Below are 16,820 nucleotides of genomic sequence, written 5' to 3'. Positions count from 1 at the left end.
CCCTGGGGCCTCAGTTCAACCCGTACAGCTCTTTGGTGGGCTGCCACGAGTTGGGGAGTTAGTGTGTGGTTGTGTAAGGAACAGGAAGTCAGAGAGGAATGATGAGGGGAAGGAAGAGGTGCCCACAGTGGTTAAGGGTGGAGGAGCGTCCCTCATGCTGGCACACTGGGGTTGCTATAGGGCCCGGCTACGTGTGGTCAGTGTGGAACCAGTAGTTGGATGCGTCTACACAAGAGAGTCAGGTTGAGGTCTGACACTGCCAGAAAAGGGGTGTTGTTTCTTAGCCCCAGATGGTGTTCCAGGGCACAGCTGGGCATAGACCATCAGATGATTATAGGGAGGGCCCTACTCAGCCATCCACAGTCTCTTCCTCAGCTCTCAGCAACATTCAGTCACAACAAGCATTTATTACAGGGGTGGGGAATCCGTGAGGCCTTCGAAGTCCTCGGTTGTGGCCTTTTGACCGAGTCCAAGTTTTACAGAACAAATCCTTTTATGAATGGGATTTGTTCTGTGAAGTTTGGATTCAGTCAAAGGACCACACTTGAGGACCTGGAGGGCCACATGTGGCCTCGAGGCTGCAGGTTCCCCCCGCCCCGATTCATTCAGAGCCTACCTGGTGCCAGAGACTGTGCATACAAGGACAAAAAATGAACCGGCACCTGCCTTCAAGCAGCATACAGTCTGTACACATTAAAGGCCATGGAGGGTAGGGGGTGGAGACCAGAAAGGGCTTTTTAAAGAAGGTAGCACTTGAGCTGAGTTTTGAAGGAAATAAAATATTATTGGAGGGGAGGGAGGAGGGATTTCAGTCCTGGCATGGGGAAGGGCCAGAACAAAGAAGGCATGGGGGAAGGAAATGATGTGTTGGGTAAGGAAGAGGAAGAAGGCCAGTTTGGCTGGGCCATAGATACGTGAAGGGGACTATTGTGTAAGAAGGCTGGAAAGGTAGGTTTGGGACCAAGTAGTATAAGGTGCTATGTGCCAGAGGAAATTAGATTTATTCCAGAGGTGACAGGGAACCATCAGAATTAATTGAATAAGAAGGAAACATGGGCAGACCTAGGTCTGACCTAGAGCAGCTGCAGAGAGTGGATAAAGAATACCTTCCCAATTTAACACATGTTGATTAAGGGACACCCACAGGAGGGGTCTCCTGCTGGGCACTGGGGAAAGACAAAGGTGAAACCCAGTGCCTGCCCTGGGTTTCACAGGGTACTTGGGGAGGGTGTGACATGAACTTTGTCCCTGACCCCTGGAGTCTTCCTGGTCTGGGATGGCAGGAAACCATGACACTGCTGGAGACACTCTGTAGTGCCAGAAACTTTGTTCCCAGAGGTAGAAACAGTGCAGGAAAAGGTGTGGCTCCAGGGTGTAGAGGCTAGATTCAAATCCTGACTGTGTCACTTGTCCTCAGTCTACCAGTCAACAAGCATCTCTCAGACATTTGCTGTCTCAGACACCAAGCTACGTGTTAGATATACAAGAGGAAAGGGTGAAACAATTCACCTCTCAAGGAGCTTGGATAAGCCAACGTCCTCTCTGTGAGTCTGTTTCCTCATGAGTAAAGGGGACACAAGGCCATTTGCAATACTGTCTTCCTGGTTGTAGCATGCTGTAGAATTGGGGGCTGTTATTTCCACCAAGCAGGGACTGCCCAGCTTCTTCAGCCACAGTCACCCTGGAGCCCCAGGCAGGCAGGGTTACAACCAATGCAGCAAACGCTATGTGTACTAGTCCCTGTATTGGGCATCAGAGGTTTAAAGATGATAATGAAGCAGGCCTCAGTAATCAGGTGCTTATAATCTAATGGGGGAGGGAAGGCAGGGAGGTAGCAGAACAATGATGCAATAACGGAGATTAGGATAAAGGCAATGCAGAGCTCTGCACCATGAACCTTGGGAGGGAAAAATCACTTTCACCTTGGCGTGAGGGAAGGTGGGATGCCCCTGAGCCAGGTCTAGAGGGGAAGAAAAGGCCATTAGGTCAGCTCCGAGCATGAGGACAGTGTGAGCCCCAGCAGAAGAGCTGGACAAGAATAAGGCCCCAGACCAGTGCAATTTGGTAGAAACAGTACGTGCCTCTGAGGTCCCTGCCAGCCCTCAATCTGAGGTCCCATTAATTGACACCTAGCGGTTCTTCTACTGGGACCAGAGGCCATAATGTGGCCCCCACCTTCCACGTGGTAGCAGGAAATGGGTACAAAGGCTGGAGTTTCCCCTAGAAGCAGGCATAAGAGAAGGCTGGGCAGGTAGGTGGGAGCTAGGTTATGGGAGGCCACGCTAAGGAATTTGTATTTCATTCTCTTGGCTAGGGAAGGAGAGATGAGGGCCTGAAGAACTGGGAGTAGCAGCTGCAGTGAGAATTGAAAGAAGACAAACACAGGAGATATTGTAGAGAGAGAATCGACCTAACTTGGCAACTTATTGGATGGGGGGGTGGGGGAGATTGGGGGGCAGCAGGTGAAGGAGAGGGAAGAGTCAATGATTGGGTGGTTTCAAGCTTCAGTGACTGGAATGATGGTGGTACCATCCACAGAAGGAGATATCACAGGGAAAGGGGTAACTTCTGGGGAGAAGTTAGTTCCATTTTAGGTGCTGGTATCATCTGAGGGGCAGCATGACGTAAGGAATGCTGTTAGACTTGTAGCCAGGAAGACCTGGGTTCTAATTAGGCAACCCAGACACTTCCTAGGTCTGTGATGCTAGGCAGACTTCTCTTAGCCTCCATTCCCTCCTCTATGACGCTAGATGGGAGCAGCTAGGTGGCACAGTGGATAGAGCACCTTCCCTGGAGTCAGGAGGACCTGAGTTCAGATCCAGCCTCAGACACATAACACTTACTAGCTGTGTGATCCTGGGCAAGTCACTTAAACCCCAATTGCCTCACCAAAAAAAAAGAAAAAAGAAATGAGGCTAGAGATGTTCGCCATCCATTTGGAGATCCAAGACTGAACCTTGGGGGAAAGGTTAAGGTTGGAGATGTGGATTTGAGATTTATCCACATTGAGGTGATAATTAAAGCCAAAGGGGCTGATGAGATTGTTAAGGGAGAGAAGAGAAGGCCAAGGACAGAACTGTTTCTGGGGGAATAAATGTTCATTGCTGACCTTATGAAAGCAGATAGCCACAGTTGCATCATTTGATAAAGGTAACTAAGACAAGGAAGCCTAGCTACGTGAAGGCTTGAGCGTTGTAGTCTTAGACTGGAAAATTCAGCCAAGGGGAGAGCATCTCCTCACAGGGGCCTTCTGGGCTAGGGCTTAGAGCTTGGGGCTTAAATCATGGTTCTAGGATCAGGGATAGTGTGGGGTCAGAGTCTGACCGCTGCCTTGGAATACAGAGGAACTCACAGACCTGAATGAGGATTAAGTACAGGATGTTGGGCTAATGGGTTCTGAGTACTAGACAGCAGGGTGTCCATCTAGGCCAGCGGATGGATGTTCCTTGGCATCCCAGTGCCCTCATTGCTGACCACACCTAGCCCAGGCTCTTCCCACCGGCCCTGGCATCATACCACCTCCCACTTCATTAGCCCTCGCCTGCAGCCGCCGTCATCACTCGTCGCCGCCGCCATCATGTCCGCCGACCACCTTCCCTGCTCCACTCTCCATGGTTCAAATGGACAAGCACAGGCCTGGTGTTTCCAGCACCTACTCTCTGAGATATCTTTTGTTTTTTCACCTGAGGCGAGAGGTGGAATAGGGGAAGGGAGTTTGTCCTGCCCCTGGGGGAAGGCATTGACTGTTTCTTCTTTGCCTCTGTCTGGTGTCCCTGTCTCACATGTGCAGTAGATGGAGGGTGGACTGAGTGGAGCAAGTGGTCGGCCTGTGCCCTGGACTGTACCCGCTGGAGGAGCCGGGAATGCTCCGAGCCTCCGCCCCGTAATGGCGGGGAAGAATGTGAAGGAGCTGACCTGGACACCCGCAACTGCACCAGTGACCTCTGCATCCACAGTGAGTATTCCCATAATGTCACCTCACCCCAAATAGTGAGGCTTTCCTGACCAGTGACCATTCCACTACAATGAGAACTTCCTCCTTGACTCCTGTACCGTGAAATTTCTCCCTGAGGCTTCTCCCCTCATTCCTCCCTCCGCTATAAGTCCCCCACTTAGAAAAAAACCTTTAAAGAGAGCGTAGTTTGGTCCCAAGGCAATGATGGAAGCCATTAGTGTATACCTACCATCCTCCTCCCTTCCCTCCTCACAGCACCTACATATAGGTTTCATTCTGTCTATACACTAAGCCTAGCCAGAGTTTTCAGGATAAGATCCCTGCAATGAAAAAAACAAAAGCCTTCTCCCTTTCAGATTCAAGGGGATACAAAGTCCCATGGTTTAGCATCAGAGAGGGGAAGGATGAATCACTTCTCTCCCTCTACCCCAACCTTGCCTTGAGCCCCCCCCAGCCCTGTGCTCCCGGAGAAGGGTCTCCTTCCCCTACCCCAGCCCTGCCTCAACTCTCCTGCAGCCTGAGATGAGCTTCCACATTTCTTCAGTCACCTGGCCCAGCTCCTCTTGGACGGCTCCCAGATCTCACCACCCTGACCCCAGGCTGTGTTCCTAAAGCCCCGCCCCCATCACTCTGCTCAGTGGGGACTCCCTGGGTTTAGGAGTCTGAGGCACCCTCATTTCAGTCCCCTGCCCCTGAACTAGACAATGGCGATATCTCCCCCATAGCAGCCCTGCACCTGCCCTAACTGGCACAATGTAAAGAGAGCTGGATTCAGAGCCAGAGAACCTGGGTTTGAATCCTGGCTTTGCTATTGTGTGGCCTTGGGAAACTCACATAACCTCTGTGGACCTCAGTTTCCTCACCTGGAGATTGATGGGTTTGGACTAAATGACTCCGAGTGTCCTTTCTAGATCAAAATCCATGATCTGGGAGATCTTCCCTCCCCAACACCGCCTCCCATCATGTCAGAGCATCTGAGGGGGGAGGAAGTAAAGGATGGAAGCTCTGGGCCAATGTCACTAACACAAAGGTTCTAATGCGATGTTTCCCTGAAACAACCTCCCCCTCCCACCCCCACCTTCACTTTCAATTAAAAACCTAATTATCTGTGTCAATTCCTTCCTGATGGACCTTCCTTCCATTATGCAGATTCCCACTAAAATCAATATTGATTCCCCCAGACAGCTAATCCTACCTCTCCCCACCAGGGCCCCGTGTCCTTTCTGTTCCACTCGCTCCCACCCCCACCCCCAACCTAAATCTCATCTTAGGCCCCACACGCTGCCATGAGCTTTTTCCACACAGCCCTGGGGTCAAGGTAGGATGGCCAATCATGAACCTGAGAGAAAGAAAATATAAGAAGCAGGAGAGAATGATAGAGGCTGAGCCCTCCAGAGGGCCCCCCCAGCTTGGTGTCAGGCCCCTCCTAAGGGGTACAGGCTTCCGTAGGACTCTGCCACAGGCCACAGTAAACTGGTCTTCAGAGGCTACTCCCGGGCCCAGTGAAGATGTGGGTTTGCCTCCCTCTGTCCCCTCCTTGACAGCAGACACTCTTCCAAATCATAGAATCACACTTGGAGCTAGAAAGCATCTTCAAAGAACATCAGAACTCGAAGGACTCTGAACATAGAACTGGAAGGACTCATAGAATTCTCTAACCCAGCTTAGATAATTAGGGTGGAGAAGTGACTTGTCCAAGGTCATGCAAATTAGTAGCTAATCTGAGACTAGAACCCAAGAAGGCTCCAAACTCTCCTACATTGTGTTGCTGTTCTCAGCCAGAGTCGGCACCCCCTGGTGAGTGCAGGCTGACTCCCCACAGTTTCCACAGACACATTCCCCACGTCCAGTCTGGATGCCCTGTGGAGTGTGAGCTCTTCAGATGCTTGCTGTGTTGGGGCTGGGCGGCTGGAAGCATCTTCACCTTTTACTGTGCTCCCTCTGGTAGCTGCCTCAGGCCCGGAAGATGTGGCCCTGTATGTGGGGCTCATCGCTGTGGCTGTGTGCCTGGTCCTTCTCCTGCTCGTCCTTATCCTGGTTTATTGCCGGAAGAAAGAGGGATTGGACTCGGACGTGGCTGACTCGTCCATCTTGACTTCAGGCTTCCAGCCCGTCAGCATCAAACCCACCAAGGCAGGTGAGGTCACCCTGCTCTGACCAGACCTGCCAGGCACACCTTGGCCAAGGCTTCACCAGAGCCCTGGGGCTGCTGTCAAGCTGCCCGGCCACAGGCAGACAATCTCTCCTAACAAGATGGGCCTGACAAAGGGGCCCGTGGACGAGAGCTGTTGGGGGTCCGTGCGTCAGTGACCTGGGCCCAGAATTGGAACTTGGGGTCTCCCAGTGGCTTTCCTAGACCAGGTGACTTTGGAAAAGAGAACCAGACCTGAAGTCATCCCGTGCCACTTAGATAGCTTTGTGACCCTGGGCAAATCATTTCATTTCTCGGCCATAATTTGGTTGTCTGTAAAATAGGGATAATGACAGCTTCTACCACCTGACTCACTGTGGTGTGAGGAAATCATCTTAGAAACTTTAAAGTGCTGTAACAATTATCCTTGATAAATTCATGCTAGAACCTCCACCTCCTTTCCCCCCGGTCTGATGCTCCTTCCAGTCTGTCGTAGCCCTTTCCATCTTCCAAGGGTTTGAGGGCTAACCTTCACTTTGTTGTTGTTGAGTCATTTCAGTTGTGGCTGACTCTCTGTGACCCCATTTGGGATTTTCTTGGCAAAGCTACTGGAGTGGTTTGCCATTTCCTTCTCCAGCCCATTTTACAGATCAGGAAACTGAAGCAATCAGGGTTAAGTGACTTGCCCAGGGTCACACAGCTAGTAATGTCTAAGGCCAGATTTGAACTCAAGAAGATGAGTCTTCCCAACTCCGGGCCTGGCGCTCTCTCCTGTGTGCCATGTTGCTGTCCCCGCAATCCTCAGTTACCTAGTAAATTAAGTTCAAAGCATCACTCATTTCTCTGTGTGCCAGTTAGCAGAGCGTGGGGAACAATATTCAGTCTGGTTGCTGGCTTGAAGGGCAGAGTGGGGATTGTCATTGGGGCGCTGGAGTAAGTAGGACAGCTGGGCTTCACATCCAGGAGCTCAGTTTGAGTGAGTAATGTGGTATGGCACCCAAGAGTTAAATGTGTCTTAGAAAGCGGTAAGAGGAGATCACCCCGCTCTCCTGCCTCTTTCCCGGTCAGGCTTGTGTTTGGGGAACCGTGTTTTACCAATGTCGCCTTGTCCCTCCTCTCTCTGTGTCTTGGATGCCCTTGGGAGCCCAAAGGCGTCTCCTCCAGTAGACCCTGAGCACCTTGAGGGCAGGGCTTGTCCTTTCGGGTGGTGGTTGGTTTTGGGTGGTTTGGGTGGGGGAAGCTCTTGGTGCCCCACACATATTAAGTGCTTAAATGTGTGTAGACTGATTGATTGACTGGTAAGCTGGAGTTTGATTTGTATGGAAGGCAGTGGGAATACTTGTGTGAAGGAGAGAAGACCCTTCTTCAGAAAAGGGGGGAATTCGGTAGCTGGCTCCAGGCGTGTGAAGAACTGCCATGGGAGGGGGGGGTTCAGTTTGTTCCACTCAGTCCTCAGAAAGAAGCACTGAGGGCAGTGAGGGTTTGCAGAGAAGCAGGCCTTGGCTCAATATAAGGAAAAAACTTTCTGATAGTTCGAGCTGCCCAAGAGTGAAATGGGCTGCCTTGGGGAGTCGTAAGCTCCCCACCCCTGGAGGTCTTCTAGAGAAAGTTGGATGGCCTTAATATTAGAGACGTGGCAGAAGGGATCTCTGCTGGGCCAGAAGACCTGTAAGGTACCTTCTCACTCTCATTCTCTAATTCTTCCCCTCTTTTCTCTTTTCCTTCCGTAATAGACAACTCTCACCTGCTGACCATCCAGCCGGACCTCAGCACCACAACCACTACATACCAGGGCACCCTGTGCCCTCGGCAGGAAAGTTCTGGCCCCAAGTTCCAGCTCACCAATGGGCATCTCCTTAGCCCCCTGGGCAGCGGCCGGCACACCTTGCACCACAGCTCACCCGCCTCCGAGGCCGAGGATTTCGTCGCCCGTCTCTCCACCCAGAACTACTTCCGTTCCCTGCCCCGGGGGGCCAGCAACATGGCTTACGGGACTTTTAACTTCCTGGGGGGACGGCTAATGATTCCCAATACAGGTAGGGCTTGTTGTGTGATGAGGAGACTCTCTCATCAGGCCACGGCCAGCAACCTACAGGAAGGGGAGGAACAAGAGGAAAAGGAATAGATGTGGGAGAGTAAGAGGCACTATTATGGAAAGGGTTCTAGACTTGGAGTTACAAGACCTGAGCGCAAATACTGATCTCAGCTCTACTGTCTGTATAACCCTATGTAACCCTATGTGACAATCCATTGGCTGCCTCTCCTGCTTTGATGGAAGCCAGATCCCACCATCAGTTCCTAAGGCTGCACCTGAGTAGCTCTGTGCGCATTTCTGGGGCCCCAGAAGCACTTCTTGAGCATTTAGAAGGTGAAGCAGTGATCACTGAAAGCTAGCATGGGTTCACTAAGAATGTCATGCCATACCCGTTCCTCTGATGGATTTCAATCTGGAGGGAGGTCTATAATAAACAGGGCTTTCACCTGTTCAACATTTTTACAAGGGACGGGGAGAGGAAGGGAGGAAAGGATGGACAGAGGGAAGGAAAGAAGGAAGGAGGGAAAGATGGAAGGAAAGGAGGAAAAAATGATACGGGGGAGGGAAGAATAGAGGAAAGGAGGAAGGATGCAAGAAAAAAAGGAGATGGAGGAAGGAAGGCAGGCAGGATGGAAGGAAGGAATTATTAAGCATCTACTATGTGGCAGGTACAGTGCTAAGCATTTCACATTTAATCCTCACAACAACTGTAGGAGGTGGGTGCTATTATTATCTACATTTTACAGTTGAGGGAACTGAGACATATAGAGGTTAATTGACTTGCCCAGAGACACAGATCTGGTGTCTAAGAACGGATTTGAAATGAGGTCTCCAGGCCCAGCGCTCTATCCACTCCGCCACCTAGTGGCCTCTACAGGCATACGTGACATTCCTATCATATGCAGATGACGTGAAGCTGGACTAACCCACCCATGGATGACAGAATCTGGATCCAAAAAGATGATGAAATATTTGAATATGGGCCAAATTTAACAGCGATCAACATAAAGCACTCCATTCCCAAGTACAGAATGGTGGTGGAGATGTGCTAAACCCTAGTTCAGGTGAAAAGAAGCTGGGGGGGGTCTTGGTGCACCGCAAGCTCGGTGTGGTCTAATGGTGCTGTACCATGCCTCCTTCTGTCGTAGTCTCAAAGTCCTTTAGGGATATTATTTCTTTGACCCTCACGTCCACCTTTTTTCACAAATGAGGACAATGGGAACCCCCAAGCTTGACCTTCTCACCCAGTGCAGCCCGCCCCTCCCACCTGGGTTTCTCTTTTCCCGTGGATCAGGGTGTAGGTCTCCACACCATCTCTGAGACAAGCCCATGCAGCCCTTCCTTCTCTTTTCTTAAGGCGTTTCAGACGAGTCTGAAGTGTTGACCAAAGTGCCAAGTCACTAGATTATAACCTCTTAAAAGCCTCCAGTTCCCTGCAGGAGATCACGGCATCGCTGTCCCATTGTTCTGTTCTTGGCGTGATAGAGTGGCTGGAGTCCAGAGTCCTGGGTTTAAATCCCTTATCTTACACCCTTACAGTGTGACTTATACTGTTCGTACTTATTTACAGTGTAACTCTGGGCAAATCTCTCAGCTTCTCTGAGGCTCCTCATCTGTAAGATAAAGGTAATACTCATGCTCTGTACTTATAGGGCTATGATGAGAGAGGCAGTTTGTGAATTTGAAAGTATCCTAGATTAGCATGGGAGTTACCGTCCCATGTACGTGTGTCTTAGAAAGCCAGCACCTTGTCAGACAGGCTTCAGTGATGATTGCACCATATTTGGGATCATGCTCAATAATAAATAACATTTACATAGCACCTACTATGAGCCAGGCACTGCTAAGTGCTTCACCAGTATTACCTCATTTGATCCTCACAACAACCCTATGAGGTAGGCACTATTACCGCCCCCATTTTACAGATGAGGAAACAAGGCAGATAGAGGTAGACTTGCACAGAGTCACACAGCTAAGTAAGTGTCTGAAGCTGGATTTGAACTCAGGTCTTCCTGACTCCAGACCTAGCACTGTCTCTGCTGTGCTACCTAGCTGTAGTGGTTTCCAGTGCACTACCTGGCTGTAGGAGGCCCAGATCACATGGGATCACAGATTTAGAGCTAGAAGGAGTGGTAACATTCTTAAAGCAGGCCAGGCTGCTAAGCAGAGTTCCCAGGGATCAAAGAAGACAGTGGGAAACAGTCCTGGATTTGCACTTAGCTGACCTGCATTCAAATCCTAGTTTTGCCACTTAACTGTTCTAGTCTCTGCTAGACCAAGATTTCACTGCCGCTGGGATCCTCCCATTTTCCTCATCTCCCAAGAATTGAGTTACCAATTTTCTCTGCACACATGGAGCCCCTGGGTCTTCATCTCTGGTCCCAGATACTTCTTCCCCTGATAATAATGAAATGTGTTATCACATAGTGCTGTAGGATTTACAAGCCACTTTACATAGATTACTTTATTATCTGATAACCTCAGTGCTCCAGGCTCTGGTTGCCTGACCTCTGCCTTTAGCTCCTGGTCTCCCGGAGAAGGAAAGTGCTTCCATAGCTGAGCCCCAAGACCTCTCAGGAGCACTTTGACCGTCCTGCCCTGAATGGGTAGTTGCCCTTTTTTCTTCTTTCCAGGCATTCTCCATGGAACAATTCCTGGGAGTCTCCAAACTTGTGGAAATAACAGAATTTTAGATTTGGGAGGAAACTTAGAGATTATTTAGTTCACCTTCCTTATTTTTACCAGTGAGGAAACTGAGGCTTAGAAAGGTTGACTTGCCCTAGGCCATATAGATAGGAAATGGCTGAGCCAGGATTGGAACCCATAATTCCTGACTCCAAATCCAGTACTGTCTCTACTCTGCTATGCTATGTCTTTCCCTCTGGCTTCTGAAGCATATTCATTAGGGCAGCCAAGTGGTACAAGGGATAGAGCTCCAGGCCTGGAGTCAGGAAGACCTGAATTCAAATCTGGTTTCAGACACTCACTAGCCACGTGATCCTGAGCAAGTCACTTCACCTTGTTTGCCTCAGTTTCCTCATTTGTAAAATGAGCTGGAGAAAGAAATAGCAAACCACTCCAGTATCTTTGCCAAGAAAACCCCAGATGGGGTCACAAAGAGTCGGACATGACTGAACAACAAGTAATACGAAATAAGGATTAAATGGTAGATTGGCGTCAGATTATGGAAGGCCCATAAAGCCATTGTGTATTCTAAAGGCAGTATAGAGTCCCTGAAGGTTTTTGAGAAGGAGAGTAACATGGTCAGACATGTGCCTCAGGAAGATTATTGGTAGCTGTTTGAAGGATGGATTGGAGGGAAAGAGTTTGGAAACAGGGAGTCCAATTGAGGGACTATTACAATGGTCCAAGTGAAAGGTGAGAGACTGAATGAGAGGGGTGTCTGTGAGGTGAAAGAAGGGATGGACGCAAAAGATAACATAGAGAGAGAAGCATTGGGACTCAGCAGCTGGCCAGCTAGGGAAGTAGTAAAAGAAAGGGAAAAGAGATGGATAACTCTGAGATTGCCAAGTGTGGGTGACTGGAAGGATGGGAGTGGCTTCCATAGAAATAGGAAAGCTGGGGGAGGTAAAAGTTGGGGAGGTGATAAGTTGGCCGTGTTGAGTTTGAAAGGCCAATGGAAAATCTATTTGGAGATGTCCTGTAGGGAGCTGGTGATGTGAGACCCAAGTTCAAGAAATTGACAAGCTGAATATTTAGTCTGGGAAACTGTCAGCATCAAGATGATGTATGAACCTATAGCAGCTGATGAGATCACCAAGCAGAGACAGGAACCTTAATGTATAGAGAGCAAAGAGACTCGGGGTCAAGCCGTGGGCAGCACCCACCCTCAGGAGACAGGAGAAAGATGTGACCCAGCAGAGGGCACTGAGAAGGAACGGCCCAACAGGTGGCTGAGAACTGTCGAAGAAACAATTGTCACGGAATCCAAGGACATGCAGAGCACGTCCAGGAGGAGGGGAAAGATCAATGTAGTGAAATTCAGGAGTTAGAAAGTCATGGGCTCCAGAAGTGAAGGACCAAGAAAGGGCCATCAGAGTCAGTGGGGAAGAGAGCAGTTTGATCTGAGCGGTGAGGTCAGAAGCCAGCCTGCACGGACTCGGGCAGCCAGTGGGCAGGGAAGAAGTGGAGGCTGGGAGTGGAGACGGCTCTTTCTGGGAGTTTGGCAGTGGAAGGGAGGAGAGAGATGGAACAATAGCTTGAGTGGAGGCCGACAGCTGTTCCAACCACTTGCCCATGGTTCTCCCTGAAGACTTATTCATGTTCTCTTCTCCCTCCCTGCCCCTCAGCCCCTCAAGTGTGTGACCTCCTAGAATCACAGGCTAATGAACTTAAAGTAAGAAGGGAACATAAGAGATCAGATGGTCCAACTCCTTTATTTTACAGAGAAAACAACTGAGGTTCAGAAAGGGGAAGTGACTTATCCAAGGCCACATAGGTAGGAAGTAACAGAGCTGGTTTTTGAAGTGAGTTCCTCGGAGAGGCAGCATGGGTATAATAGATAGAGCTGATCAGACTTGGAGGCAGGACCCTGCCTCAGACATTTACCAGCTGTGACTCTGGGCAAGTCACTTAACCTCTCTGTGCCTCAGTTTCCTTATCTGTAAAGTAAAGGGGTTGGATTCAGTGATCTCTAAGGTCCACCTCTAAATCCATAATACTATGACTGTAAATCCAGTACTTTCACTGTGGGCAGGAGAAGCTGACTTTATACAGTAGAAATAACACAATTTTCCATCCATAAGGAGAGAAAATATTTCCTTATGGATTCTGATGCAGAGATGTTTGAAGGGGACAGGGGAGGGGAGAAAAGGATGATGGGGTAAAGCGTGTCTACCCTCAGAAGGTAACTGTAGAGACCAAGGCTACCTTCCCAACCTCCAGGAATCAGCCTCCTGATCCCTCCAGATGCCATTCCCCGGGGAAAGATCTACGAGATCTACCTCACACTGCACAAGCAGGAAGATGTGAGGTGTGGACATGCCCTGGGCCCTATGGGGGAGGGGGAGGAGGGGAGGTTTGTCCATCAGGGGAGAAGGAGGCTCAGCTTGGTCCCCCCCCCCCCGCCTTGCTGCAGCCCGGTCCTCCTCAACCCCTGCCCAACTCCAAGCCTGGCATGACTCCTTCGTCACTGGCCTGGCCTCACCCACCTGCTAGGGGCTCTTAACCTGCCCAGGGAGCTGTGGGAGGGGCAGCACTCAGCCCGGGCCAGTTTGCCCATCACCCCCCTGGAATGACATCGTTGCTACTTAGTCCTTGGCCCTTCTCCCACTGATGCCTTTCCTCCCCTCCCCTGTGCCATATTTTCCTACTTGAGGCTGCCCCTAGCTGGCTGCCAGACCCTGCTGAGCCCCATCATTAGCTGCGGGCCTCCTGGAGTCCTCCTCACCCGGCCAGTCATCCTTTCCATGGACCACTGTGGGGAGCCCAGCCCCGAGAACTGGAGTCTGCGGCTCAAGAAGCAGTCTTGTGAGGGCACCTGGGAGGTGAGAGGCTGAATGGGGAGGGGCTGGTGTGAATGGCCCTGAGGTGTAGGCCCCCCCCAGTGGCACAGAGACCCCAAGCGGCCAGAAAGACAACAGGAGGAAGAGGGGCAGAGGGCATCCAACTGTGGGAGGGGAGCTTGATCCAGGTAACCCTAACATGAAAGCCCTATGGCCCAAGCAGCGACCCCGTAGGACCCCCTTTCCCCAGGGTGGTACCTGAGTTAGCTGAGTTACCTGTGCCCCTTACCTCTCCCTCCCCCAGGATGTGCTGCACCTGGGTGAGGAGTCACCTGCCCACCTGTACTACTGCCAGCTGGAGGCCCGAGCCTGCCATGTCTTCACAGAGCAGCTGGGTCGCTTTGCCCTGGTTGGGGAGGCCCTCAGCTCAGCCGCTGCTAAGCGCCTCAAGCTTCTGCTATTCGCCCCAACGGCCTGCACCTCCTTGGAATACACCATCCGTGTCTATTGCCTCCACGATACACACGATGCGCTGAAGGTGCCTGGCCCACCCCCATCAAGGCCTCCCCACCCCTCCTTGCCCACGGGCACCCTGCTTCTCCCACCCCCAGGGACAATCAGGCATCTGTCCTCTCCACGGCAGCATGAGTACTGGGGAGTTTTCCTAAGCAGGTGGGAGTTGGGGGTGTGGAGGGAAAAGATTCATGACTTGGGGGAGAAGAGTTTGGGGCCTCTGAGGACCCTTCCAGCTCTTAGGGGTTTCTGCCCTGGAGCATGACAAGTGGCCTGGCTTGTCTGTGGGGCAGGAGGTGATCCAGCTGGAGAAGCAGATGGGGGGGCAGCTGATCGAGGAGCCCCGGGTCCTCCACTTCAAGGACAGTTACCACAACCTGCGCCTCTCCATCCATGATGTGCCCAGCTCCCTGTGGAAGAGCAAACTGCTTGTCAGCTACCAGGTGAGGGATGGGGATGTGACCCGCACCGGGGATGCACTTCCGTGGGGCAGCTGAGTATTAGTCCACCAAAGATCGGTAGTGACAACGCACAGGGGAGGAGGGGCATCCCACCAAGACCAAGGGAGGCCAACATGCAACTGGGGCCTTGCCCACCCACAACATTGCCCCCTAGGGAAAGTTCTTGGGGGACTTGCAGGAAGTGGGCTCTCCATTTAGTCCCCTATCCTGCCATTGAGGTCCCAAGAAATCCTACCCCAATACTACCCAGCTAGTATTTCCTTCAGAAGAGAACATCTGTTCTAGATCTTAGGCTCTTACCTTGCTGGACTGTGTAGCTGAGCAGAAGTGAGAGGGGCAAATTTAGACTTGATGTAACAAGTAGAGAAAATCCAAAGTGGAATGGGCTGCTTACATGGAATGTAAGCTCTCTCTCTCTCACAGAAGATCTTCAGTCACAAATTAGATGACCACTTATACATGTCATAGGGTGCGGTCTCCGTAGGGGTGGAGAGGAGAGGTTAGACTAGACCAGGGGTAAGGAACCTGCAGTCTAAGGCCACACGTGGCCCTCTAGGTTATCAAGTGCTGCCCTTTGACTGAATCCAATCCTCACAGAACAAATCCCATTCATAAAAGGATTTGTTCTGTAAAACCTGGACTCAGTCAAAAGGCCATACCCAAGGACCTAGAAGGCCACATGTGGCCTCGAGGGCACTGTTGCCCTGTCCTACCTTCCAGCTGAGATCCCACTAGGAATTTTCTTCCAATTTTCATTATTTCTGTACTGGAATCCTCCATGGCTCCCCCCTGAAAGGCCTAACATCTCCCAGACTCCAGCCAACAGCTGTCCTGAACTCATGGCCTGCTTGTATCCCAAAGGGCATTCACCCCTTTCTTTTAAACAGAGTAGGTCATTGAGAAGGGCTTTCTTCATTAACATTGCAGGCAAAATAAAGGTGAATCCACCAGAAATATGGAATCAAAGCCCACAAGTAAAATCTTATCATAAAGACTCCCTGATTTCCCAGTAGACAGTAGCCTCAATTGTGGAACCAGCCACCTCTGTCCCCATTTCCCATTCATCTGAGCCTGGCATAGACACCTGGCCAACCATCTTACTGTTCCAGAAGCACACCCAGCTGCTGGCCTCTCCCTGGTTTTATCTACACCAGCATTTCCCAACCTAAACCATGGTGCGGAAGAGTCAAACAATTAAATTCTCTACTGCAAATCACCCTTCTCCATAGCCTCAACAGGGGCAACTTGGGGGTGCATGGAGTATTCAAGGAGAAGGAAGGAATCTGGTATTGGAGCAGGACCCGAGGAGAAACACATCATAAATGTTTTCTCCATACGCAGCCCCTAGTACAAGGCATTATCATTCACTTAGACCAGCGATATCAAATTCAAATAGAAAAGGGGGCCACTAAACCACACATAAGGATCCCTGCAGGCCACATCTTACACTTAGAAAACCACCTATTAACCGCTATATTCTACTGTATTTTTATTGATTTTGTTAAATATTTCCCAGGTACATTTTAATCAGATTCCGCCCGTGTGTTTGACACCTCTGACCTAGACTGTTGCAGTAGTTTTGATAGGTGTTTCTGCTTCCCCTCTCCCTCTGTTTAATCTTGTCCTTCATGCCATTACCAAAATGATCTTTCTTATACATAGAAATGGTCATATTACTCCTCTACTCAAAAGTTTTCCATGGCTCCCTATTACCTGTTGAATACAGGTGAGACTTTTCTGCTGGGGATTCAAGGCCACATTTCTTGCTGTCTCTCCTATTATTATTGCCTCCTACACCTTCTGGGCCCCAGCCCAGTCGAACCACTCCCTGTACCTGACCCAATCAAACCATGCTGTCCACCTGTGACATTGTGCCTGCTCTTCCCTCTTCCTGGAAGACCCTTCCTTACCCTTCTTTGCCTGCTGAACTCCTCCCCATTGGTAAAAGCCCAACGAGCTCAGTTAGAAGTGACCTCAGGTGTCATTTGGTCCAACCAGCACCTGGGCAGAAATACCTTGGCAACATGCCTGACAATTAGTCATTGAAGGTTGTTGTGAGGATCTGATGAACTGTTTGTAAAAGTGCATAGGACAGTGTCTAGCACAGAGTAGAGGCTTCATAATTATTCATTTATTGCCCTCCTCTCTCCTTCTACTTGAAGACATTCAGTGATGGAGAAACCACTACCTTTCCAAGGCAGCCTGTCTTGCTTTTGGACACTTCTGACTGTTAGGAGGAAGTTGGACTGAACTAAAATGT

The 16,820-nt window shown here is 50.5% G+C and overlaps 1 protein-coding gene across 3 annotated transcripts in view; it reads left to right on the top strand.

The window, feature by feature from the left end:
* The window catches only part of UNC5A (unc-5 netrin receptor A), a 104,136-nt gene that overhangs the window by 81,318 nt on the left and 5,998 nt on the right, over window positions 1–16,820 (top strand). For 2 of the 3 annotated variants that reach the window (XM_020998648.1, XM_020998647.2), the window contains 7 exons: window positions 3,791–3,955; window positions 5,904–6,092; window positions 7,820–8,122; window positions 13,027–13,114; window positions 13,460–13,628; window positions 13,891–14,124; window positions 14,393–14,542. In XM_020998648.1, the coding sequence (XP_020854307.1) occupies window positions 3,791–3,955; window positions 5,904–6,092; window positions 7,820–8,122; window positions 13,027–13,114; window positions 13,460–13,628; window positions 13,891–14,124; window positions 14,393–14,542 (1,298 nt within the window). The remainder of the gene's footprint in view (window positions 1–3,790; window positions 3,956–5,903; window positions 6,093–7,819; window positions 8,123–13,026; window positions 13,115–13,459; window positions 13,629–13,890; window positions 14,125–14,392; window positions 14,543–16,820) is intronic. The other variant, XM_078150303.1, reaches the window with a different exon arrangement.

The sequence above is a fragment of the Phascolarctos cinereus genome, unplaced genomic scaffold (assembly GCF_003287225.1).
Source record: "Phascolarctos cinereus isolate Bilbo 61053 unplaced genomic scaffold, phaCin_HiC Scaffold_2;HRSCAF=192, whole genome shotgun sequence".
Taxonomy (NCBI): Eukaryota; Metazoa; Chordata; class Mammalia; order Diprotodontia; family Phascolarctidae; genus Phascolarctos; species Phascolarctos cinereus.
Note: the sequence above shows the minus strand (reverse complement) of the source record. Positions and strands in the feature narration are given on the sequence as shown.